The 24,364-nt window shown below is 46.3% G+C and overlaps 1 protein-coding gene and 1 long non-coding RNA gene across 5 annotated transcripts; both read right to left on the reverse strand.

The window, feature by feature from the left end:
- Positions 1-1,371: 1,371 nt before the first annotated feature.
- Positions 1,372-19,634, reverse strand: per1b (period circadian clock 1b). Of its 3 annotated transcripts, none has more exons than XM_029759766.1 (12): positions 19,447-19,634; positions 12,080-13,426; positions 11,337-11,919; positions 10,686-11,104; positions 10,138-10,406; positions 9,890-10,005; positions 5,580-5,738; positions 4,890-5,165; positions 3,933-4,747; positions 3,627-3,807; positions 3,062-3,411; positions 1,372-2,897 (listed from the first exon to the last, which is right to left on the reverse strand). In XM_029759766.1, exons 2-12 carry the CDS (start codon positions 12,860-12,862, stop codon positions 2,700-2,702), a joined length of 4,149 nt encoding a protein of 1,382 aa, XP_029615626.1. In that variant the 5' UTR covers positions 12,863-13,426; positions 19,447-19,634; the 3' UTR covers positions 1,372-2,699. The 3 variants fall into 3 exon arrangements, with proteins under 3 accessions (XP_029615626.1, XP_029615628.1, XP_029615629.1); XM_029759768.1 differs by lacking the exon at positions 19,447-19,634 and adding an exon at positions 16,285-16,573; XM_029759769.1 differs by lacking the exon at positions 5,580-5,738.
- LOC115198092 (uncharacterized) lies at positions 5,944-9,267 on the reverse strand. 2 transcript variants are annotated; one of them, XR_003879170.1, is made up of 5 exons: positions 8,999-9,267; positions 8,689-8,726; positions 6,561-6,632; positions 6,353-6,390; positions 5,944-6,106 (listed from the first exon to the last, which is right to left on the reverse strand). It is a non-coding gene; the product is annotated as an uncharacterized LOC115198092 (long non-coding RNA). The 2 variants fall into 2 exon arrangements; XR_003879171.1 differs by lacking the exons at positions 5,944-6,106; positions 6,353-6,390 and adding an exon at positions 6,247-6,280.
- Positions 19,635-24,364: the final 4,730 nt, after the last annotated feature.

A 24,364-nucleotide genomic window follows, 5' to 3' on the forward strand; every position in this document is an offset into this window, starting at 1 on the left:
CAGAAAGACTGAACGACTGAACGTCCATAGATACAGAACTGAAAGACTGAACGACTGGGTCACGTCCATAGATACAGAACAAAAAGACTGAACGACTGGGTCACGTCCATAGATACAGAACAGAAAGACTGAACGACTGGATCACGTCCATAGATACAGAACAGAAAGACTGAACGACTGGGTCACGTCCATAGATACAGAACAGAAAGACTGAACGACTGGGTCACGTCCATAGATACAGAACAGAAAGACTGAACGACTGGATCACGTCCATAGATACAGAACTGAAAGACTGAACGACTGGGTCACGTCCATAGATACAGAACTGAAAGACTGAACGACTGGATCACGTCCATAGATACAGAACAGAAAGACTGAACGACTGGGTCACGTCCATAGATACAGAACAAAAAGACTGAACAACTCCAGCTGGCTTGCGTAGCAACCCTAGATTTGTGTCGGGACTATATCTTGTGGAAGGATGAAATGGTATGAATAAATTCATCAAAATAATGTTTTTAATTAAAATATGTAAATCATTATCTGAATATGTCGGTAACCCGTTGTATTAAAGTGATAATGCCCTGGAAGCCGGTGTTTGGAGGAAATATTGGCACGGTTTGCCGCCCCTCGGTTTCTTGGGGCATTATCACTTAAATATCACACAGCTGTTTTTTAATAGGAACGTCTCAAGTGTTCCACGTGGATGCCATGTCTTACGTTAGTCCTCTCTAAATTCATCTGCACCGAGGCTGAGGGAAAACACGTGGACACAGGTAGCTAATCTATGGGACAGAGAGTTATCAAACCCCAGAAAAAAGGCTGGCTAGACAGGCTCAGTGAATGTGCATGGGTGGATCATTTTGAGGAGACACTATAGTAGGACAGCAGGCCTGTCCAGATAAACATCTAGTAGGGGTTCCCATCCCCCCTAGAGTAAAGTCCCCCTACTAAATTCCCCCTACCAGTAGCAGCACGCACACCACAGGAGGCTGGTGGCACCTTAATTGGGGAGAGCGGGCTCGTGTTAATGACAGGAGCGGAATAGGTGGAACGGTATCATTCCATTTGGTCCGTTCCTGGCCATCATTATGAATCTTTCTCCCCTCAGCAGCCTCCTGTGGCCCTCTCAGGATATGGCTGCCCCTGGCCTTGAGCATGTGGTCCTCAGACAACCTCCATAACGATGAGCAAAACAAACTGTAAAAAAATGATACAAATACATATATTTATATTGTACTAGCTTGTTGCTGTCTGAGATGTTGAAACTGGGTTTATAATACCTTATCTAAAAGAACTGCACATACAGTATGGGTTAACAGGCTACATTCCCTGAGTCAGGTGCAGTACAGAAGAAGACAAGTCATGAAACATTGGATATCATTTCATTTATTAACTTTTTTTATACAAAATAATAATTAGGAAATTAAGCTGAATATCACATCACTAGTACAGTGCCAAAGAGAGGCGAGACAGTCAAACAACGATATTCTCTAAAAACTCTTAGGAGCTGAACAATGTTCTGCTGTGTTGTTCAAACTCCTTTCAAACCAATCAGAGCATTGCCAATCTGGTTTTCAGTATTCCCGAATCCTTGTGATGGATTCCTCCAATGTAAAGTCTGTTCTCTTTGTTGCTATGGAAGCTGGAAGTTTTTACCTTGTTCAGTATCCTGGACTGTTTTCATAGGAAAAGATGTTTGCAAGCAAAGTTTCGTGGACCGTTTCACTGCAGGGTGACCATAATGCCCAGCAAATCAGGAATGGGGACAGAGGTCCCAGATGTTCAACTGACACTCCGTTGTCCAGAGTGACACCACATTCGATTGGGTTACCACAGAAACACCCACGTCTACTCCCCTGAGACCAGAGGGTACTTTTGATTTTCTAAATGTTTTGTTTTTGACCAAACACAGATCATTTCAATTTCTTCTCAGAACAGAATTTACAGTGATATAAAATATATATACTGCTTACAAAATAAAGTAAACCTGCCCGTGTAAATGTGGTCTTAATAAACTGACTCGTATAACAAGCATTTGTTTTAAGTAAAAAAAAAAATATGCAGAAAAAACTATTTACAACAATCCCAGGTTCAGGGAAAACCGCCCAACAGAGAAAAATAACCAAGGGGTCCCCCTCTCTTACTGTGAAATGAATCCTCCCAACAGGAACTAGAACTGTACAGGAGAAACCATTCTATCCCAAAACGGGAGTAGTAGACTTGGTGTGAAATAAAGTGGCCATTTTGTAACAGTCACACCTTTAACTTTAGTGTTTCTTATTAAATTAACATGTTCAATAAATACACAAGGAAAAATATATATTGGTGTGTACAATACAATGGTACACTGATTCAAACTGTGTGCTGTGTCCCCCGTGCTTTAAAGGCTTTCTGTCATGACGACGGTCTCTCTCACAATCACTGTCATACTGGTGATGGAACACACGGACTGACTGATTAGACCCAGAGTCCCAATTGATTTGACCTCCAGCCAATAGGGACACTGACATGGCAGCAGTCCCAGCTAATATAAAAAGAATGCACTTCGATTACCCGCAACCGCCTACGAACAATCCGAGTCTCTCGGATTAGCGTTAGACATTTGGGGCCTGGAATTTGCATCTCTTAGCATGGCGTCTGTCAGGTGGAAGGAAAATTCACAATAACTTAAGTGTTCTTGATCCATTCTCAACCTTTCAGTGGGTCATGTCGGTATCGGCAGCCCTTGCTTTCTCCTCCTCCGTTGGCCAGGTCACTTCCTGCTCCTCTGTTGTCATTTCCTGGTCATTGCCTTGTGTTTCGGAGTGCGCCGCATGCCCCTCTTCTCTGTGAGCCTCTCCTCCCTGGTCCATGGTGCTCTCTGGTAAGGGGGAAGACTTGCACCCCATACATGCCTGAGAGGGAGGTGTAGAGGAGGGTTAGCTGACAGCCAAAACACTTCCTGTATGATCCACTTGTGGATGAAACAGGTCATATGGCTGTAGGTCTATGTTCACATAAAACAAATAAAGTTAACGTTTGTATGAAAGGGGACATAGTTGTTGTGGGGGGTGCTTACCGAGACGTTGATGGCGCGGGGCAGGCGCCCGGTACGTATCCAGGGGTGGACCTGGCTCAGTTCTCTCTTCTGGTCCTCAGTGAAGCGGGGCTGGTGTTTGTGCATGGCCCGCAGGGCCTCGCGGTCCTGCCGCAGCACCGTCTCCCTGTCCTTGGTCGGCAGCTGGTAGGTCATCATCACCTTGTGGTCGGTGTTGGCCATGAGGAGCCAGATGGGATCCTGCAGGACACACTTAATCAACTGCTCCTCCCCGTCTCTGCTGCCACCTGCTGGCTGCTTGCGGGAGTGGTCGTTCTCTGACGAGTCGATGCTGCCAAAGTACTTGCTGGTGTGGCTACTCCGACTGCGACCTGGGAGACGACAGAAAAAGAAGTTATAGGTCAGACCTGAAACAGCTGGAGTTTTTAGTGTGAACAGTATTTCCTAGTGATTCCACTTTATGTTTGAGTGACAGCTAGAAGATGTGACATTTACCTAACGATGTAGGCAATAATAGAATGTCATGTGAATGTCACCATGTTCTGTTCCATCTGCCATGTCAGGCAGTATTGGAGGGGTTACTCACTAGTTCCACTGCCTGAGGAGCTGCAGCCGTTGGACACAGTGCCCAAGGAGACAGAACCCGACCCTGAGGACCCTGACGACCCTGAGGCAGCTGAGCCGGAGCCTGAGCGGGAGTCCTCTTGCAGGAGCAGGTCCAGTAGGTCACTGGGGGTGGATTCACCATCCTGGTTGGAATCATTGGCCTAAAGAGAGAGAGAGAGGAGAGAGGAAGGAGAGAGATATGAGTTATAATACCTTAGCTAGAAGTATTGAGTTCAAACTATAATGAATACAATGTACATTTAGAGATGACATCTTTTCAACTCACGTTCTCCTTGGAGTCATCTGCCAATCTCCCCCGAGTCCCTTGTGTGGGGATCGTGGCCTGTTGCGCGGAAGCAGCCAACGCCGCGGCGACCTCCAGCCGGTTGCTAGGCGACTCCTCCACCAGCTGCAGCAGGTTGAGGGGGGAGGAGCAACGAGAGTGGAAGAGGGGGGACTCTGCACCCTCCTGGTCGACTGGTACTTGACTACACGACTGGGGGGTGCTGGACCCAGAGGCTGGCCGTTGGGTCTGGATAGGCATGGCAGTTTGCATGAGCGAGGGCATGGTAGGCATGGGGCACGGCGTGACGTTGCTACCGGGGAAGGGGAAACCAGCGTTGGGGTTGAAGAACTGCTGTGGGCCGGGGGTAACCATGGCAGCTCCCGGCTGGGGCATGGGGCTTCCCATTGTGTTCATGGCTGTGGCCATCTGGGGGAGGTTGGGGTTGAGCTGTGGGAACATGTAGTTGGGCAGCACCAGGGCCATCATAGGAGGTACCATCTGGTTATGTATGGGCTGGGAGAGAGGAGGGTAGATGGGGTAAAGGGGGAGCGTGCCTGAGGGGTAGGGCACAGAGGGCAGGCTGGCCTGGGATCCTACGGAGGCGGGCCAGGAAGATGTGGTGGGAAGCCCCAGGGGCATCATTGGGAGGGTGTAGGTGGAGGTGTTGGGGGAGTTCATGGGGACGACGTTGGGGCCCCCGAGGGGTCCGGTCAGGCCCAGAGCCAGAGGGCCCCTCTGTTCTGAGGACTCCTGCTGCTTCAGCCTCTTGGCTCCACTGCTGCCTCCAGCTGCAGGGTAGTCAGGAGAACACGCTCCTGAGAAAGCGAGAGAGAGAAAGATGCATAAGTTAAAGGAACAGGAACAGTGAAGTGTGGATTTCAGTGCAGTTGGATAGGTGGCCCGAGTTTAAAAAAATCTAGTTGATGAAAAGAGTGTTGTTGAGAAATGCATTTTTACCTCTGCGGCGGGGGTTGCTGTTGGGGAGCGGGCAGCGCAGGGACGAGGCTGGCTCAATCACCCTCAGCTGGCTCAGGTCACTGAAGCGACAGAGGAAGGCTTGCTCCTCCTGCTGTGTGTGAGCAGAGAGCACCTCCTTGGTCAGGACACCTCCTCTCCGGCTGGGTGGAGAGGTCGTTTTGGGCGGGGGAGGGGCGATGATGGCGGTCGGTGGAGACTTGGTCGTGGTGGGAGTGGCTGGCATAGGAGTGGGAGGAGCATCTTCCATGACAACGTCTGTGTGGGAGAAAGAGAGGAGAAAGAGGAGGAAACGTTATAGACAGTTTCAGAAAAACACTGAGAAGAGGAAAGGCTGGACTCGGCGGCTTGAGAGAGAGAGAGAGAGAGAGAGAGAGGGAAAGAAAAGGTCATGGAGAGAGAAACAAACAAGCTATAAAAAAAACTAGATGGGAGAAGAGATATCGATGGAAAAAAATAACCACAAAAGACAAGACAGAGCAACGACAAGCAACTACGAGTTACTATCAAGTAACTGTGAGAGATTCCACGGACAGACACCGGTGGCAGAGAGAGACTCCCGTGACAGACCACTAGTTTAATAGGAGTGGTATAGTAGACAGACTCCAGTGACAGAACACTACTACAGTCCAGGCCAGGAGACAAGCGTGGCGGCCATGTTGTCTTTCCCACCTGACTCGGGGGGCTTCTTGTCTCCCACGTGGACGATGGTACTGCTGAAGCTGCACTGAGAGGTGACTGAGGCTACACTCTTCGCCTTGTGGCTGTGCATGGCCAGGGGGGGTACCCCTGCTGAGTCCCCAACCAGGGTGACTGTAGTAGCCGGACCACCTGTAGCACCACACACACATGCAGCAACAAGCACCCAACACACACAGACAGACCAACGGACAGGCCTAGGTGAGTCAATCGTACGGATTGCTCTCGTGGTAAAACCCCGCCCCTCCCCAGTTCAGCGTGTAAAAACAAGCAGGCCTTTATAGAATAGACAAAGTTCTCATTAAGACTCCCCTCGCTCTCACTCTTTCACACTCTCTTTCACACTCGTGTGTCCCGTATCTCCTGTGGTGTCTGTGGACTACAGTGACCAGTGGTCTAGTCCAAGTCTAATATAGCTGTAGGGTAACCTGGTGTACAGCGTCTATCTAACAGGATGTAGTGTAACCTGGTGTACAGAGTCTAACAGGATGTAGTGTAACCTGGTGTACAGAGTCTAACAGGATGTAGAGTAACCTGGTGTACAGAGTCTAACAGGATGTAGTGTAACCTGGTGTACAGCGTCTAACAGGATGTAGTGTAACCTGGTGTACAGAGTCTAACAGGATGTAGTGTAACCTGGTGTACAGCATCTATCTAACAGGATGTAGTGTAACCTGGTGTACAGAGTCTAACAGGATGTAGAGTAACCTGGTGTACAGAGTCTATCTAACAGGATGTAGTGTAACCTGGTGTACAGAGTCTATCTAACAGGATGTAGTGTAACCTGGTGTACAGAGTCTAACAGGATGTAGAGTAACCTGGTGTACAGAGTCTAACAGGATGTAGTGTAACCTGGTGTACAGAGTCTAACAGGATGTAGTGTAACCTGGTGTACAGAGTCTAACAGGATGTAGTGTAACCTGGTGTACAGAGTCTAACAGGATGTAGAGTAACCTGGTGTACAGAGTCTAACAGGATGTAGTGTAACCTGGTGTACAGAGTCTATCTAACAGGATGTAGAGTAACCTGGTGTACAGAGTCTATCAGGATGTAGTGTAACCTGGTGTACAGAGTCTAACAGGATGTAGTGTAACCTGGTGTACAGAGTCTATCTAACAGGATGTAGTGTAACCTGGTGTACAGAGTCTAACAGGATGTAGTGTAACCTGGTGTACAGAGTCTAACAGGATGTAGTGTAACCTGGTGTACAGAGTCTAACAGGATGGAGTGTAACCTGGTGTACAGAGTCTAACAGGATGTAGTGTAACCTGGTGTACAGAGTCTAACAGGATGTAGTGTAACCTGGTGTACAGAGTCTAACAGGATGTAGTGTAACCTGGTGTACAGAGTCTAACAGGATGTAGTGTAACCTGGTGTACAGAGTCTAACAGGATGTAGTGTAACCTGGTGTACAGAGTCTAACAGGATGTAGAGTAACCTGGTGTACAGAGTCTATCTAACAGGATGTAGTGTAACCTGGTGTACAGAGTCTATCTAACAGGATGTAGTGTAACCTGGTGTACAGAGTCTAACAGGATGTAGTGTAACCTGGTGTACAGAGTCTAACAGGATGTAGTGTAACCTGGTGTACAGAGTCTAACAGGATGTAGTGTAACCTGGTGTACAGCGTCTAACAGGATGTAGTGTAACCTGGTGTACAGCGTCTATCTAACAGGATGTAGTGTAACCTGGTGTACAGAGTCTATCTAACAGGATGTAGTGTAACCTGGTGTACAGAGTCTATCTAACAGGATGTAGTGTAACCTGGTGTACAGAGTCTAACAGGATGTAGTGTAACCTGGTGTACAGAGTCTAACAGGATGTAGTGTAACCTGGTGTACAGAGTCTAACAGGATGTAGTGTAACCTGGTGTACAGAGTCTAACAGGATGTAGTGTAACCTGGTGTACAGCGTCTATCTAACAGGATGTAGTGTAACCTGGTGTACAGAGTCTATCTAACAGGATGTAGTGTAACCTGGTGTACAGAGTCTATCTAACAGGATGTAGTGTAACCTGGTGTACAGCGTCTATCTAACAGGATGTAGTGTAACCTGGTGTACAGAGTCTAACAGGATGTAGAGTAACCTGGTGTACAGAGTCTAACAGGATGTAGTGTAACCTGGTGTACAGCGTCTAACAGGATGTAGTGTAACCTGGTGTACAGAGTCTAACAGGATGTAGAGTAACCTGGTGTACAGAGTCTAACAGGATGTAGAGTAACCTGGTGTACAGAGTCTATCAGGATGTAGTGTAACCTGGTGTACAGAGTCTAACAGGATGTAGAGTAACCTGGTGTACAGAGTCTAACAGGATGTAGTGTAACCTGGTGTACAGAGTCTATCTAACAGGATGTAGTGTAACCTGGTGTACAGCGTCTAACAGGATGTAGTGTAACCTGGTGTACAGAGTCTAACAGGATGTAGAGTAACCTGGTGTACAGAGTCTAACAGGATGTAGTGTAACCTGGTGTACAGCGTCTATCTAACAGGATGTAGTGTAACCTGGTGTACAGAGTCTATCTAACAGGATGTAGTGTAACCTGGTGTACAGAGTCTAACAGGATGTAGAGTAACCTGGTGTACAGAGTCTATCTAACAGGATGTAGTGTAACCTGGTGTACAGAGTCTAACAGGATGTAGTGTAACCTGGTGTACAGCGTCTATCTAACAGGATGTAGTGTAACCTGGTGTACAGAGTCTAACAGGATGTAGTGTAACCTGGTGTACAGAGTCTATCTAACAGGATGTAGTGTAACCTGGTGTACAGAGTCTATCTAACAGGATGTAGTGTAACCTGGTGTACAGAGTCTAACAGGATGTAGAGTAACCTGGTGTACAGCGTCTATCTAACAGGATGTAGTGTAACCTGGTGTACAGAGTCTAACAGGATGTAGTGTAACCTGGTGTACAGAGTCTATCTAACAGGATGTAGTGTAACCTGGTGTACAGAGTCTATCTAACAGGATGTAGTGTAACCTGGTGTACAGAGTCTATCTAACAGGATGTAGTGTAACCTGGTGTACAGAGTCTAACAGGATGTAGTGTAACCTGGTGTACAGAGTCTAACAGGATGTAGAGTAACCTGGTGTACAGAGTCTATCTAACAGGATGTAGTGTAACCTGGTGTACAGAGTCTATCAGGATGTAGTGTAACCTGGTGTACAGAGTCTAACAGGATGTAGTGTAACCTGGTGTACAGAGTCTAACAGGATGTAGTGTAACCTGGTGTACAGAGTCTAACAGGATGTAGTGTAACCTGGTGTACAGAGTCTATCAGGATGTAGTGTAACCTGGTGTACAGAGTCTAACAGGATGTAGTGTAACCTGGTGTACAGAGTCTAACAGGATGTAGTGTAACCTGGTGTACAGAGTCTAACAGGATGTAGTGTAACCTGGTGTACAGAGTCTATCTAACAGGATGTAGAGTAACCTGGTGTACAGAGTCTAACAGGATGTAGTGTAACCTGGTGTACAGCGTCTATCTAACAGGATGTAGTGTAACCTGGTGTACAGAGTCTAACAGGATGTAGTGTAACCTGGTGTACAGCGTCTAACAGGATGTAGAGTAACCTGGTGTACAGAGTCTAACAGGATGTAGTGTAACCTGGTGTACAGCGTCTATCTAACAGGATGTAGTGTAACCTGGTGTACAGAGTCTATCTAACAGGATGTAGTGTAACCTGGTGTACAGAGTCTAACAGGATGTAGTGTAACCTGGTGTACAGAGTCTAACAGGATGTAGTGTAACCTGGTGTACAGCGTCTAACAGGATGTAGTGTAACCTGGTGTACAGAGTCTAACAGGATGTAGAGTAACCTGGTGTACAGAGTCTATCTAACAGGATGTAGTGTAACCTGGTGTACAGAGTCTATCTAACAGGATGTAGTGTAACCTGGTGTACAGAGTCTATCTAACAGGATGTAGTGTAACCTGGTGTACAGAGTCTAACAGGATGTAGTGTAACCTGGTGTACAGAGTCTATCAGGATGTAGTGTAACCTGGTGTACAGAGTCTATCAGGATGTAGTGTAACCTGGTGTACAGAGTCTAACAGGATGTAGTGTAACCTGGTGTACAGAGTCTATCAGGATGTAGTGTAACCTGGTGTACAGAGTCTAACAGGATGTAGTGTAACCTGGTGTACAGAGTCTAACAGGATGTAGTGTAACCTGGTGTACAGAGTCTATCTAACAGGATGTAGTGTAACCTGGTGTACAGAGTCTATCTAACAGGATGTAGTGTAACCTGGTGTACAGCGTCTAACAGGATGTAGGGTGAATGTACCTTTTGCACTCCCAGCGGTTTCCTGCTGTTGTTTGTCTTCGTCCGATGTGGACGTGCCAGAGGACGAGCCAAACTTCCTCTTAACCTTGTTGGGAACGTTACAGCCGTCTAAGAACCTGGGAGGGGAAGAGGAAATGACAACATAAGTCCATTTGGTTCACTTTATGAAGTGCACTTGAATTCAATTTAGGATTCAAACCATAAATTGAATCACTATCAAAACCATCACTATTCCCACCAGTACATACCTAATGATGCTGTCCAGACAGTTAATCTGTTGGTAGCTGTAGGCACTGGGGGGCTCCTCCATCATCAGCTGCTGGGTGTTGAACACCGGGGTTTTGGGTGGACACACCACCTCCGGGATCAGACTCTTGATGGGCTCCACTTCTCCGATGGCTCGGAGCGCTGTGACAGCGTGTCGCCGGGACAGGGCTCGGTTGCGAGAGTCGATAAAGACCTGCTGCCCGCTGGTCTTGACCATGTGCACGTCCTTACAGATCTGCTGGAACGTCATCTGGGTGAACAACAGGACAGTGACGGTCAAAAGTCAGTGTGTGAATATATGGGGTGGCAGGTAGCCTATCGGTTAAGAGCATTGGGCCAGTAACCAAAAGGTCGCTGGTTTGAATCCCCAAGCCAACTAGGTGAAAAATCTTTCGATGTGCCCTTGAGCAAGGCACTTAACTATAATTAAGTCTGTAAGTCAATCTGAAGAAGAGTCTGCTATATGACTAACATGTAAAATATGAAGGTCTGTGTGTCTAGGCTTTTGGAGCGTCTTCATTCCACTCACCGGTTTGTGCAGAGCGACCACGGCTGCCTCCATGGCCTCCATGGCGTTGGTGGACTTGCTGTCGGAGGAGGCCGTGCGTCGGTACTGCTGCTCGAGGGAGCAGGATCCATTTGAGGCCAGGCTGCTGTAGCCCTGTGATCCTCCACTGTGGACTGGCTGCACCAGGAGACGGTGGATCTGCTCGCTCAGCTGCACGATCTCCGGGGCCATGGGGCGGACCTCACAGCCCCGCAGAGGGGTGAACACGTCCTCGTTCAGGGGGCTGGTTCGGACTTTGTGGCGGCCCACGATAAAGGCCACCTTCCTGCTCCAGGGGTTGATGAAGGAGGACCAGCTAGTGTCGATGGTCACGTACTCCCCACTGCGGGCACACATCCTCATGGGAGAGCTGTTGAAAGGCTGGCCTGCAGACTGGAGGACTGGAAGATGGAAGGAAAAGAGGTTAGAATGCAAGAACACTAAGCTTTACAGAGAGAGACAGAGACAGAGAGAGAAAAAGAGAAAGAAAGAGAGCGAGAGGGAGCGAGAGAGAGCGACGACAGGATTCAGACTGAATGAGAGACGACAGGATTCAGACAGAATGAGACTAAAATAGTAAAATAAGACTGAAAGATGTGGAGGAAGAATTAAAGAATTAAAAGGTGTACTTACTCTTCCTATGTATGGCCACCATGATCGGTCTGTCCTCTGGGTGGAGGTAGAGGAGTACAGGGCTTCCCACCAGGTCCTGGGGAAGGTAGCCCAACAACGGCACAGCCCTTTCATCTACTTCCTGGAAGAGACAGCTGGGAGTGTGACTGGTGGAAAAGATCCTCTTGTCAGCAGGGATCCTGGGAGCTTCGTAGCCAGACTGTGCCCGCTCAGCGATGAGCAGGCAGCAGGGCTGGGGGTCTGACGTGTCTAAGTCCCTCAGGGTTAGCTGGTAGGGGGTCATGCGAAAGGGGAAGTATTTGATCTCGCCTCCCTGCGCCCGGTCGGCACTGATGCGACAGAACATGGACTTCTCCTGGGTGCAGTCTGTCGGTGGGGACACAGAGCCCATGCAGGTGGCCCAGGCGGGCAGGCGGCAGGGGGCCGTGCTGCTGTAGAAGGTGCTGACGTCTTGAGGAGCCAGCAGCTCGGAGAAGATGGCCCCCTGGAGCCTCTCTGGCTTGCAGCGTAGCAGGGATGAGCCCTGGGGGGAGATGTATACCACTTTGCCTGTCAGGAAGGACACCGCCATGGAGAAGGTGTCCTGGAGGGAGGAGTAGAGAGAAGGGGGAGGAAGAGTGTGAGTCAGGAATGATTGCTTGCGTACCGTGTGAGTCGACTGCAATACAAAATGTTACTTTCAAAAAACAAAGTGAAATACGTGAGTGAAATGCTTAGTCATTGTTTGGAAGATGTTGACGTACTGTATTTTTGAGGGTGTACTCTGAGGCGATGTTGTCCAGCTCCTCAATGGTATATGCAGACAGATCCAGGCTGCAGCCGTGACACTCCTCCAGACTCCACTGATGATAATACTCCTGGTTGGCCCTAACCTGCTTCACACAGTTCAGGGCGTAACGGAGGGCGTCCAGGGTGCTGGAGCGACCTTTCCCCTTGCACTCGGCCGGCAGGCGGACCTTGAGCTCCTTCAGGGCTTTCAGCATCTCCTTCTGGGTCTGGACGCGGGCCGTCTGGTGCTGCTCGTTGCTGCTGCAGCCGGAGGTGGAAGGAGGATCCTGCTCTGAGCTGGCTGACAGCAGGCTGTAGGCCAGGGAACTGCTGGGGGGAGACGGGCTCTGGGACTGAGAGTTAGAGCTCTTGTTGCTCTCTGTGTTCTCCAGCATCATGCCCGAGTCCTTCTGGCTGGAGGAGCAGTGGGAACTCCTGGACTGATGTCCCCTGGACCCGCTCCCTCCCTCACTCGACTCCCTCTCCCCGGAGTCGTTCCCGCTGGATAAAGCGTCCCCGTCATCTGAGCCGGGACCCCTCTGGTCACCCCCAGACGAGCCACCGGAGCCGGATCCACTTGGAGAGGATCCTCGCACCCGATTGGCCAAGTCCGAAGTTCCCGATTGGCTGCCATGGTTGTTGTTGCTGCCGGGGGAGCTCACTCCTGTTCCCGCCTCCTCCTCCTCTTCTTCATTGGCACTTCCCACTCGCCCCCAAGTGTCATCGCCAGGGGCGGAGTTTGAGTCTTCATAACTCATAATAGGTCAGGATGAGGCTGGTTAGGCTTGGTTGAGATAAAGCTCTCTCACCAAGTGTAATGTAAGATAATTATAGAAAAAGGTATATTTTCCTGTTGATTAGGTGGGACTAGCGTGACTGCAGCTGTGTATCGTGGTTGGTTGATTGGTTGATAAAACACTAAGGAGAGAAAACATTGTTTCTCCTGAAAATGTTGAAAAATCAAATTGTAATATTAATTTTTGCTGAAACCCTCCTTTCAAGTGCTAAAGGGCGAGGGATCCACTCGCGGTTTTGGAAACCGACGGGAGAGATAATAGTCTGCTAACAAAGTAGGCCAACGTGACTCTCACAGATGGACTGATCGAGAGAGGCTGCTGGGAAACAGAGAAAATAACAGGTCGCTACTTCTCTCTTGGCGTCTCGCCTGCTCTGTGCTGTGTTGCTGTTACTCTCTGTGCTGTGTTGCTGTTACTCTCTGTGCTGTGTTGCTGTTACTCTCTGTGCTGTGTTGCTGTTACTCTCTGTGCTGTGTTGCTGTTACTCTCTGTGCTGTGTTGCTGTTACTCTCTGCTACAGGCCACCTGGTGGGGAGAAGGAGAAAAGAAACAACAGGTTAGACTTCATAGTGTTTCTTCTTTTCTCTCAAGATAGGATTAGTCTGAAGTATTCAAGCTGGTCTATGCATTCTGTCAACCTTAGGCTGCTTTGTACCAGTACAATATTATCTTGCCTTGTCCAAACTGCAGTACAGTGGGCTTTGTGGGAGGTTTGGCCTACAGAGAGAGAGATTATATATATATAAACACATGTGGCTGTGTGTGTGATTGCGTGTGGCTGTGTGTGTGTGATTGCGTGTGGCTGTGTGTGATTGCGTGTGGCTGTGTGTGTGTGATTGCGTGTGGCCGTGTGTGTGATTGCGTGTGGCCGTGTGTGTGATTGCGTGTGGCTGTGTGTGTGATTGCGTGTGGCTGTGTGTGTGTGATTGCGTGTGGCTGTGTGTGTGTGATTGCGTGTGGCTGTGTGTGTGTGATTGCGTGTGGCTGTGTGTGTGTGTGATTGCGTGTGGCTGTGTGTGTGTGATTGCGTGTGGCTGTGTGTGTGATTGCGTGTGGCTGTGTGTGTGTGATTGCGTGTGGCTGTGTGTGTGTGATTGCGTGTGGCTGTGTGTGTGTGATTGCGTGTGGCTGTGTGTGTGTGATTGCGTGTGGCTGTGTGTGTGTGATTGCGTGTGGGCTGTGTGTGTGTGATTGCGTGTGGCTGTGTGTGTGTGATTGCGTGTGGCTGTGTGTGTGTGATTGCGTGTGGCTGTGTGTGTGTGATTGCGTGTGGCTGTGTGTGTGTGATTGCGTGTGGCTGTGTGTGTGTGATTGCGTGTGGCTGTGTGTGTGTGTGATTGCGTGTGGCTGTGTGTGTGTGTGATTGCGTGTGGCTGTGTGTGTGTGATTGCGTGTGGCTGTGTGTGTGTGATTGCGTGTGGCTGTGTCCGCACATGTGAACAGCACCCAACTGTTGGTCCATTTCCCAGACAACCGGTGCAAACCAGGCCTCCCTCTAGCTTACAATAGAAAGACTTCCATCTGCAGTCTGTCTGCACCCCGGTACAGATAAACAAAAGGACAAAATCTCAATTGCTGCCAGCCAACTTGTAATTTCAGCTATCGTCATAGGTAGCCTAATTGTCTTGCAGGACAGGTCAAAGTCCTCACTCTCCCAGGGTTGGTGCCATAAAGATCAGGGGTTATTCCTGAATGGTCCTTCACCGGGAGCATTGGCAGGCCGGTCCCCTACCCAGGGAATGTTCCTCTAGTTACTCCCCAGAAACCTCTCCCTTAATGCCAGAAATCCTCAGAACTAGAAGCCCAATGCTGATACACATTTGCCTCTCTCTCTCTCACACACACACACACACACACACACACTCTCACTCACTCTCACTCTTTCGGGCCAACGTCAGGTGGCCTATAATTGGTGTGACGCAGGCAGTGTCGACAGCAGCCAGGTTTAAACCCAGCAGAGCACGGTCACTGAAGAGCCGTCTTAGGTCTCGGAGTCTGAGTGACGGGGCTCAGAAAGAAGCTGATGACTCGGGAAGGATTAGCCTAAATGAGTAAATGCGTGTTGAGTGACAAGGCCGGACGTGATTAAAAACAACAACAACAACAAGAGAACATCACCTTGGATTACCGGTACATGGTAAAACACATGATCTTATAAAGTGAATGGAAGGAGATTGAATGAATCGACTCATACCAATTTGATAGATAGTGTATATCGATGGCGTCTACAATAGTCATGTTGGACCAAACCCTGTGTCACCATATGGGGAAGCAGGTAGCCTAGTGGTGAGAGCGTTGGGCCAGGTTGCTAGATCAAATCCCCGAGCTGACAAGGTAAAAATCTGTCATTCTGCCCCTGAACAAGGCAGTTAACCCACTGTTCCTAGGCTGTAAATGAGAATTAGTTCTTAACTGACTTGCCTAGGTAAAGGTTCAAATGTAAAAAGCTGTTGGTCTGGGTGGCAGACAGACCCTATGTATGACACAACACATCCTGTGCCTCACCTGGGAGATGGACAGAGCCATACATACTTCCCAGGCTGGGTAACTGTTCTCAGTCTACAGCGGGCAGGCCCATCCAGATCACCTCCTGACCCAACCGCTCACGTCTGAAGCAGCCACAGCCCGTCATGCAGTCCCACTACCACTCACCTACCCTAACCCTGACAGGGTCATAATAACTCAGTATTATTAGGATGATATTAACTATGGGTCTAACGGTGCCTGGCTTTTCCCGTGGAGTTAGACCACACCCTATCCAAACTGGATCCAAGCTAAAAAAGCTTTTGTCTGAATGAAGAAATATTGGCAGAAAATATATTGACTGTTCAAAGCTATGTAATAATGACAGGAAATCCGACAAGGAGTGCGTCAGAGTGGGGAACCGGAAAACGTTGGCATTGTGCCACTCTAATACAACAACATTGCAGCATTGTGTCCACAAATACAATTTGTCAATATAAGTGGCAAGTTCCTACTTACAGATGAAGGGCAACTATACAGTTCAACACACATGCTTTGTTCAAATAACTGGGCCTTCCCTTCAGACTCAGTGTTATAGTTGTAGCCTGACAAAAGCATTTACAACTGCGGTCTATTCCGGTTATGTAATAAACAATTGAAGTCTAAGTGCCCACCAGCTGCAGGACATGTTTGGTTTTAATTAATCAAATATTATTCTGATTCTAAATCAATCTTTTTTTGGTTAATTTTACCACTCTTTTTTTTTTTTTTTTTTACATTAACAGCAGTAAAACAGCCTAGATTCTTGTACAGAATCTGAAAGTGAAGAAACATTGTCCCATATTGAGAAATGCATGCATTTACAGAGCATCACTGTAACTATAATAAATCTAGAGATTGTAAATAAATTAAATTCCTACCACAATGTGCAGATGGGTTACAGAGACACGTCGATGAATCAGAAACGTGTGTACGGTTATCTCCTACTAAATGTTGCTAAGATGTAGCGTTAGCAGAGAAGATGGCATGGCAAATGGCTCAAAACGCTTAAGTTTGGCATGATCACGTACGTGAGCAGTAAATAAGAACTAATATTTCACGGTTGTAGGTTGAGACGGGCGGGTCCTTCTCTGTGAGCGCCTGTAAATTCTGTCCCAGAGTGTGGAGAGAGATTTTAGTGGCCCGTCAGCGCTCCCTTCTGCTGCTCTGTTTAAAACACATGATGCACGTGTACTCGGCCGTGCTTTACCCGAGCCTCGCAGGCTGCTCATTGGACAGAGCGCCCAGCCAATGACAGGTTACTGATTACTGTGCATGTTATTACTGTGCATGTTATTACTGTGCATGTTTCTCACAGTGACTATGATGAAAAAACATATGTCCTGCTAAAAAAACAATGAGTGATTTAAACATGTCTTTCCCACAGTAGTGAAAAACATATTTATTGAGAGAGAAAAAAACATTAATAATGCCTTCAAAATACGTTTTTTTAATTTATTTTCGACAGGGCCTATAATTTAAAAAAAATGGAGCTCCCACATGGAAAAATCCTGACATGACATCAACATTGTCACAATGTAACAACAGGTTACCTACCCCTCCCTCACTAACGCCAGGAGACTAACCTCGTCAGTGGAACAGATGCAGCCCAGGACAAGACGTCACATACAACGCTTTGGCTATTAAATCAGGGCTGAGCCGACAATGCCTTACCGTAAGCAAAATCCATTTGAAGTCGCAGTCTGAGCCATATTTAGTAGACCAACTTTGAATGACCCAGTACTGATGAGTACTTAAAACCTATATATATTTCAGCAGGGACAGTAATTCTGTGTGCCATCACACTGTAATTACAGGAGCCACAGATATTGTAAACGTCATCATGGCATTATCATTAAACCTATACCTGAGGGTTGCTGCTTTGGTAGACTCTGCATTACAACCACGAGTCATCAAATACAAAAACTAAATAATGGATTAAAAAAAAAAACAGTCACCAAAAGAGATGAGCCTGAGACATGACTGTACATTTCAAATCAAAACATTCATTTCAAATCAATACAAATCAATCTATTTCCAAAGAAGATTTATTCTCAAAACATTTGCATATTAGACTGACTGGCAGACTTTTTCCACTTGAACCTGTATCATGCATCAAACCACGGTGATGCTGTTAGTTACCGTAGAAACGGTCATAGTTACCGTAGAAACGGTCACTTACAGTGTGACCCAACAGCAAAATAGATGGACTTACTCGACTATGGTGATAAGATGTGATCCGATAAAAGGATATTGCATAGTGGCGTTACAGTTGTGAAACAGTTGAATGAGATGGTTATGACCCCCCCCATAACACTGGAGAAACTGTCAATAATACAAGTACAAGAAACGTCATTTAAACAATCTAGAAAGTTTCCCTCAACCTCTACACCAGTCAGTCACTCAACCTACCTGCTAAACTTCCAATTAATCTCCCAGCATGCTTTGTTAGCCAGGTGGTACTGGCTCCACTAACACAGGCCGTCTTACCAGTGACTTGTTGATGCCATGCAAGAAACAACCACCAGGTGTAATGCAGAAATGGATGTGAACCAACTGGTTTTGGTGTAAAATCATCATGTGAGAAAACAGGTACACTGGGAATGACCATTGTTGTTTACGCCCAATGAATTTACACACCTCTCCGAGGTAAACCAAAACGTATTCCTCTAAGATAACATGCCGTTTCTTAGAAGAGGCTACCAATAGTGACCCGTCTAGAAAACACATCCAAAGCTCTAATGAAATCTACAGCTCAGCTCCATCAACACAGTCACCGTCTCACCAGGAGAGGTGGATGGCATTTAATCCACGCTGTTGGAGCCGTTTGCAACGAGGACACTGTTTCTAAAGGATTATGTTGTTTTCTCAGACAGATATCAGGTAGCCTAGTGGTTAGAGAGTTGGACTAGCTGGATCGAATCCCAGATCCCAAATCTGTCATTCTACCCCCGAACAAGGCAGTTAAACCCACTGTTCCTAAGGCCGTCATTGTAAATAAGACTTTGTTCTTAACTAATTTGCCTAGTTAAATAAAAAAAATGATGCTGACTCCGAGTCATTGGCTCTCTCCCTGTCCCCCCCTCTCGCTCTAGCGGTCGTGCTGTGTCAAACCTAATCTCTGTTTTTGGGTGTCCTCTTTTGGCCAAATCAGGCCAGTACATTTCGGGTTAGACTAACGATCGTTTGTTTCAAAGTGCTGAGTGTTATTTTTAATCTCATCTGTTCTGATGTGTGTCTTTATGGCCACAATTAGAGTATTTTTCTATTTTTAAATCCCAGGCCCCGTCCCCGCAGGAGGCCTTTTGGTAGGCCATCATTATAAATAAGAATTTGTTCTCAACTGACTTGCCTAGTTAAATAAAGGTTAAATAAAACAAATCAACAAGGATACAGCCCCCTCTATTCGGGATCTGTTATTCCACCTCTCCCCTTGTAATTCTTTGTCTCTCTTCCCAAACCTGATCGGCTGGCATGTTCAGGAATAGCTACAGTAAACTATTTTGCAAGTGAACATGTAATAGAGTAACACGATAAAGTTAACGTTACAATAAAGTTATAAATCACATTGGAATAGACCCCATCACCACGCATAACTACTAGTTAAAACATGACTTATTATTTTGGGTCAGTCAAAGTCACAGTCAACGAGCCAAAAGCAGCAAAGCCTTCATTGCTCAGTGGATGTATTTGAGCCAGCGTGGTCATGTTAGCTGCCGGGTGATCTTTAGATATGTGGTTTTTTTTACGATACAGCTAAATAATCAAATAATCAACATGTCTTTTGTCACATGTTTGCTAAACAGCTGGTGTGGACTAACAGTTGAATGCGTTTACTGGCCATAGAAAAATAATAACACGAAGAATACATACACAATGTGCCACTAACTATATATATGGAAAGGTATCAATTGTCTACAAAAACTGTAAATAAACCGAAAAAAAGAAATGCGACATAGCTAGTTGGCATTGGCTGACGTTCAAGTCAGACACCACTCCCAAAGAGCAAATACTGTTATTATAAAACTAAAAAGTAATCTTACCTTTCATTTCTCTTGTTTCGATACTGTTCTCGAATAGTCCTGGTCAATAAGTAATGTGTTAATTGAAAAAGGTATGGACCATAGAGATAGTGGACTTGTCTCCCCTGGTTCGTTTCAGTTGTACTGTAGAAAACACATTCCGCTTCGCCCATGTCGGTCTACACGCATCGGTACACGTGCCCTGTATCCGCTCCCCGGTCATTTCTATTGGCTCCCAGTCAGCCAATACCCTGCCCAGGTCCACCCAGGAATGCTCTCATTGGTCGAGGAGAGCGGCGCTTGCCACACGGGACTCTGCTGTGTTCAACTCGCACGTTGCATCGTGCATGCTCTCCGAAACTCAAAACAGACTCGTAGATTAAAATAATAATAAAATGTAACCTTTATTTAACTAGGCAAGTCAAATTATTATTTACAATGACGGCCCAGTGCCCTCACTGTGCTTCTAGGGACCAAACTGTCTCAGAAATCAGGGTACACAACATCATCAACAAAGAAAACACAACTATTATTAGTCCTTTGAATGCAATCCTGTAATAAATCATTTACTGACAAAGCTTCGTATAGTGAGTAGTAAACTGGGACGTTAAAAACAGTGGCATTGTAATTTGTTAACCTCTATTTTCTTTTTGCACGTGCGCCACTATACAATTATTTGCAGCTGCTGGGAAGATTTCCATGCACAAAGCAACGTGCCTCTGCAAAGACTAGCACGGTGACGATGGATGTTCTCCCAACCCAACTCGAAAATCACGCGGCTGGCTGGGTGGTTGAGAGAGAGACATGGTATTTCTGGTAAACAGTCTTCAAAACTAGGGCAGTGCGAAATGTGACCGTGAATTACAACTCTACAGAATAGCCCCAATGTCATGATATGAGGTCATCAAATACTTTTCAATGATATTGTAGACTATTATAAACGATTACTAGATCTTTGCACATAGCTTCGAGACAGACAAGTCAATCCTCAAAAAAGGTTTTTATTTTTATTTTTTAAATACCCCCTCCCGAGGTAGAACGAAACAGAACCATGTTTTTTCACATCTCTAATGTCTCCCATTTTATGAAATGGATGGTTGTGAAAACATATTTTACTGCAAAAGTGGTTAAATTGATAGATACGATGACACACCCCCCTAAACTCAAAGTCAAAGTCAAATTACCTCTCATTCAGTGCTGTCTGGTGCAATGTGATTTTTTTTAATAGTTACACATCTTTTGATATTGTAACTATTTTAAATCGGCTCTAAGGAAAACAAGTTGGGACAGACATCAAAAAACAACTTTTTTTTGTGGTTGGGTGGGGGTGGGGGTCCAATGTTCCTTGAAGGATTTTCTATCTTTAGGCCCTACTCTTGCAATTAGTCAGGGGACCACCACTGATGATCTTTGGGGCCACCCTGAATTTAGCCTGAAATCCAATATGGCGTCCAAAAAATCCAATATGGCTGCTATAATACCATTTGATGGAGGTTAAACGACGTGTAAACATCTTTATTTTGAATACATTTCATTCTGAATCCAATATGACCAACATAATTACACTCAAACACTTTAGCCTGCATATTCATCCATCTCTTGCTGCAATTACACTGCAATGCCTCTGTTGGGCTTGAATAGCTGAAGCCAGCTAGCTTTTCAATGTGTGTTTGAAGTTTTTTCACGGCACAAGCACACAGTAGCATAACCAAATTACAGGAAAGCAACCTGTATCTCAACAGATCAGCCAGTCTAGCAGCTGTAATAATTCTCTTATTTTCCCCCCACTGAAACTAAGTGTAAAAGGTTGATTCAAAGTCTCTAAGGTGAGCAGGACATGATTGGTTGGTTGTCTGGTTGTGAAGGAGAGTCTGAAAGGGCTGCCACAAACCTACCCGTAGATCTTTGCAACCTGTTCACCCACGTACTGCATGGCCAAACACGACTCCCAACACCGTTAAGTTTGCTGACGACACAACAGTGGTAGGTAGGCCTGATCACCGACAATGATGAGATGGCCTATAGGGAGGAGGTCAGAGACCTGGCATTGTGGTGCCATGACAACAACCTCTCCCTCAATGTGAGCAACACAAAGGAGGTGATCGTGGACTACAGGAAAAGGCGGGCTGAACAGGCCCCCATTAACATCGACGGGGCTGTAGTGGAGTGGGTTGAGAGTTTCAAGTTCCTTGGTGTCCACGTCACCAAGGAAGTATCATGTTCCAAACATACCAAGACATTTGTGAAGAGGGCATGACAACACCTTTTCCCCCCTCAGGAGACTGAAAAGATTTGTCATGGATCCCCAGATCCTCAAATTGTTCTACAGCTGCACCATCGAGAGCATCCTGACAGGTTGCATCACCGCCTGGTATGGCAACTGCTCGGAATCTGACTGTAAGGCTCTACAGAGGGTAGTGCGTATGGCCCAGTACTACACTGGGGCCAAGCTTCCTGCCATCCAGGACCTATATACTAGGCGGTGTCAGAGGAAGGCCTAAAAAATTGTCAGACTCCAGTCACCTAAGTCATAGACTGTTCTCTCTGCTACCACAAGGCAAGCGGTACCGGAGCACCAAGTCTAGGACCAAAATGCTCCTTGACAGCTTCTACCCCCAAACCAAAAGAATGCTGAGCAATTAGTCAAATGGCCACCCGGACTATTTACATTGACATGCCCCCCCCTCCCTTTGTTTTTACACTGCTGCTACTCACTGTTTATTATCTATGCCTAGTCACGTCACCCCTACCTACATGTACAAATAACCTGACTAACCTGTACCCCCCTGCACATTGACACGGTACCGGTACCCCCTGTATATAGCCTCGTTATTGTTATTGTATTACTTTTTAGTATAATTTTACTGTAGTTTAATTAGTAAATATTTTCTTAACTCTTTCATGAACTGCATTGTTGGTTAAGAGCTTGTAAGTAAGCATTTCACGGTAAGGTTTACACCTGTTGTATTCGGAGCATGTGACAAATACAATCTACTGTAATTGACGTGTGTTTGGAGATTTTTTTTTAACGTTGAGTGTGTCAAAAAGTCCTGCAGGTCACGGCCTACTTATTTCTTTGGAAGTCGGGTAGGATGATTATTTGGCCGATATTTACTATGGGTAGTTGGCTGTGATATTTCCTGTGGGTAGTTGGCTGTGATATTTACTGTGGGTAGTTGGCTGTGATATTTACTGTGGGTAGTTGGATGTGATATTTACTGTGGGTAGTTGGCTGTGATATTTCCTGTGGGTAGTTGGCTGTGATATTTCCTGTGGGTAGTTGGCTGTGATATTTCCTGTGGGTAGTTGGCTGTGATATTTCCTGTGGGTAGTTGGCTGTGATATTTCCTGTGGGTAGTTGGCTGTGATATTTCCTGTGGGTAGTTGGCTGTGATATTTCCTGTGGGTAGTTGGCTGTGATATTTCCTGTGGGTAGTTGGCTGTGATATTTCCTGTGGGTAGTTGGCTGTGATATTTCCTGTGGGTAGTTGGCTGTGATATTTACTGTGGGTAGTTGGCTGTGATATTTACTGTGGGTAGTTGGATGTGATATTTACTGTGGGTAGTTGGCTGTGATATTTCCTGTGGGTAGTTGGCTGTGATATTTACTGTGGGTAGTTGGCTGTGATATTTCCTGTGGGTAGTTGGCTGTGATATTTCCTGTGGGTAGTTGGCTGTGATATTTCCTGTGGGTAGTTGGCTGTGATATTTCCTGTGGGTAGTTGGCTGTGATATTTACTGTGGGTAGTTGGCTGTGATATTTACTATGGGTAGTTGGCTGTGATATTTACTATGGGTAGTTGGCTGTGATATTTACTGTGGGTAGTTGGCTGTGATATTTACTGTGGGTAGTTGGCTGTGATATTTACTATGGGTAGTTGGCTGTGATATTTCCTGTGGGTAGTTGGCTGTGATATTTACTGTGGGTAGTTGGCTGTGATATTTCCTGTGGGTAGTTGGCTGTGATATTTACTGTGGGTAGTTGGCTGTGATATTTACTGTGGGTAGTTGGCTGTGATATTTACTATGGGTAGTTGGCTGTGATATTTCCTGTGGGTAGTTGGCTGTGATATTTCCTGTGGGTAGTTGGATGTGATATTTCCTGTGGGTAGTTGGCTGTGATATTTCCTGTGGGTAGTTGGCTGTGATATTTCCTGTGGGTAGTTGGCTGTGATATTTCCTGTGGGTAGTTGGCTGTGATATTTACTATGGGTAGTTGGCTGTGATATTTACTATGGGTAGTTGGCTGTGATATTTCCTGTGGGTAGTTGGCTGTGATATTTACTATGGGTAGTTGGCTGTGATATTTACTGTGGGTAGTTGGCTGTGATATTTCCTGTGGGTAGTTGGATGTGATATTTCCTGTGGGTAGTTGGATGTGATATTTCCTGTGGGTAGTTGGATGTGATATTTCCTGTGGGTAATTGGATGTGATATTTACTGTGGGTAGTTGGCTGTGACTATGGTCTGGGGCAGGGCAGGTAGGAGATGAGGAGAGTGACAGAACCTGTGACGGTGACCTCAGGTTGCCTAGCGCCGCTAGGCTAGCGGTTATTTAGCATGTGTAGGTCATGTTTGTGAGAAAAACAACACAGATGCCATGTTGAGAGCATCAATTTTGCACAGCAACTGATCAGACTGACCTAGAAAATCCATAATAAGTAGTATTTATAGATCAGTCCGTTTGCTTAGTCGGTGATAAGCAACAGAACTGATGCTCTGAAACAGAGGCTAGCTTCACCTTGTACTGAATGTGATCCAACAGTTCTGACATACCCACGTACGGTAACAGGCAGAGCTTGTGCATTATTAATCAATTCAATAGAATTAACTGTAGCGGTTTAGGTGTAAATGGCTCCGCAACGCATTATAACAGCAAAATAATGCATTATAATGGCATCATAATGCTTTATAAACAGCAAAATAATGCATTATAATG

This window comes from Salmo trutta, chromosome 8, assembly GCF_901001165.1.
Source record: "Salmo trutta chromosome 8, fSalTru1.1, whole genome shotgun sequence".
Taxonomy (NCBI): Eukaryota; Metazoa; Chordata; class Actinopteri; order Salmoniformes; family Salmonidae; genus Salmo; species Salmo trutta.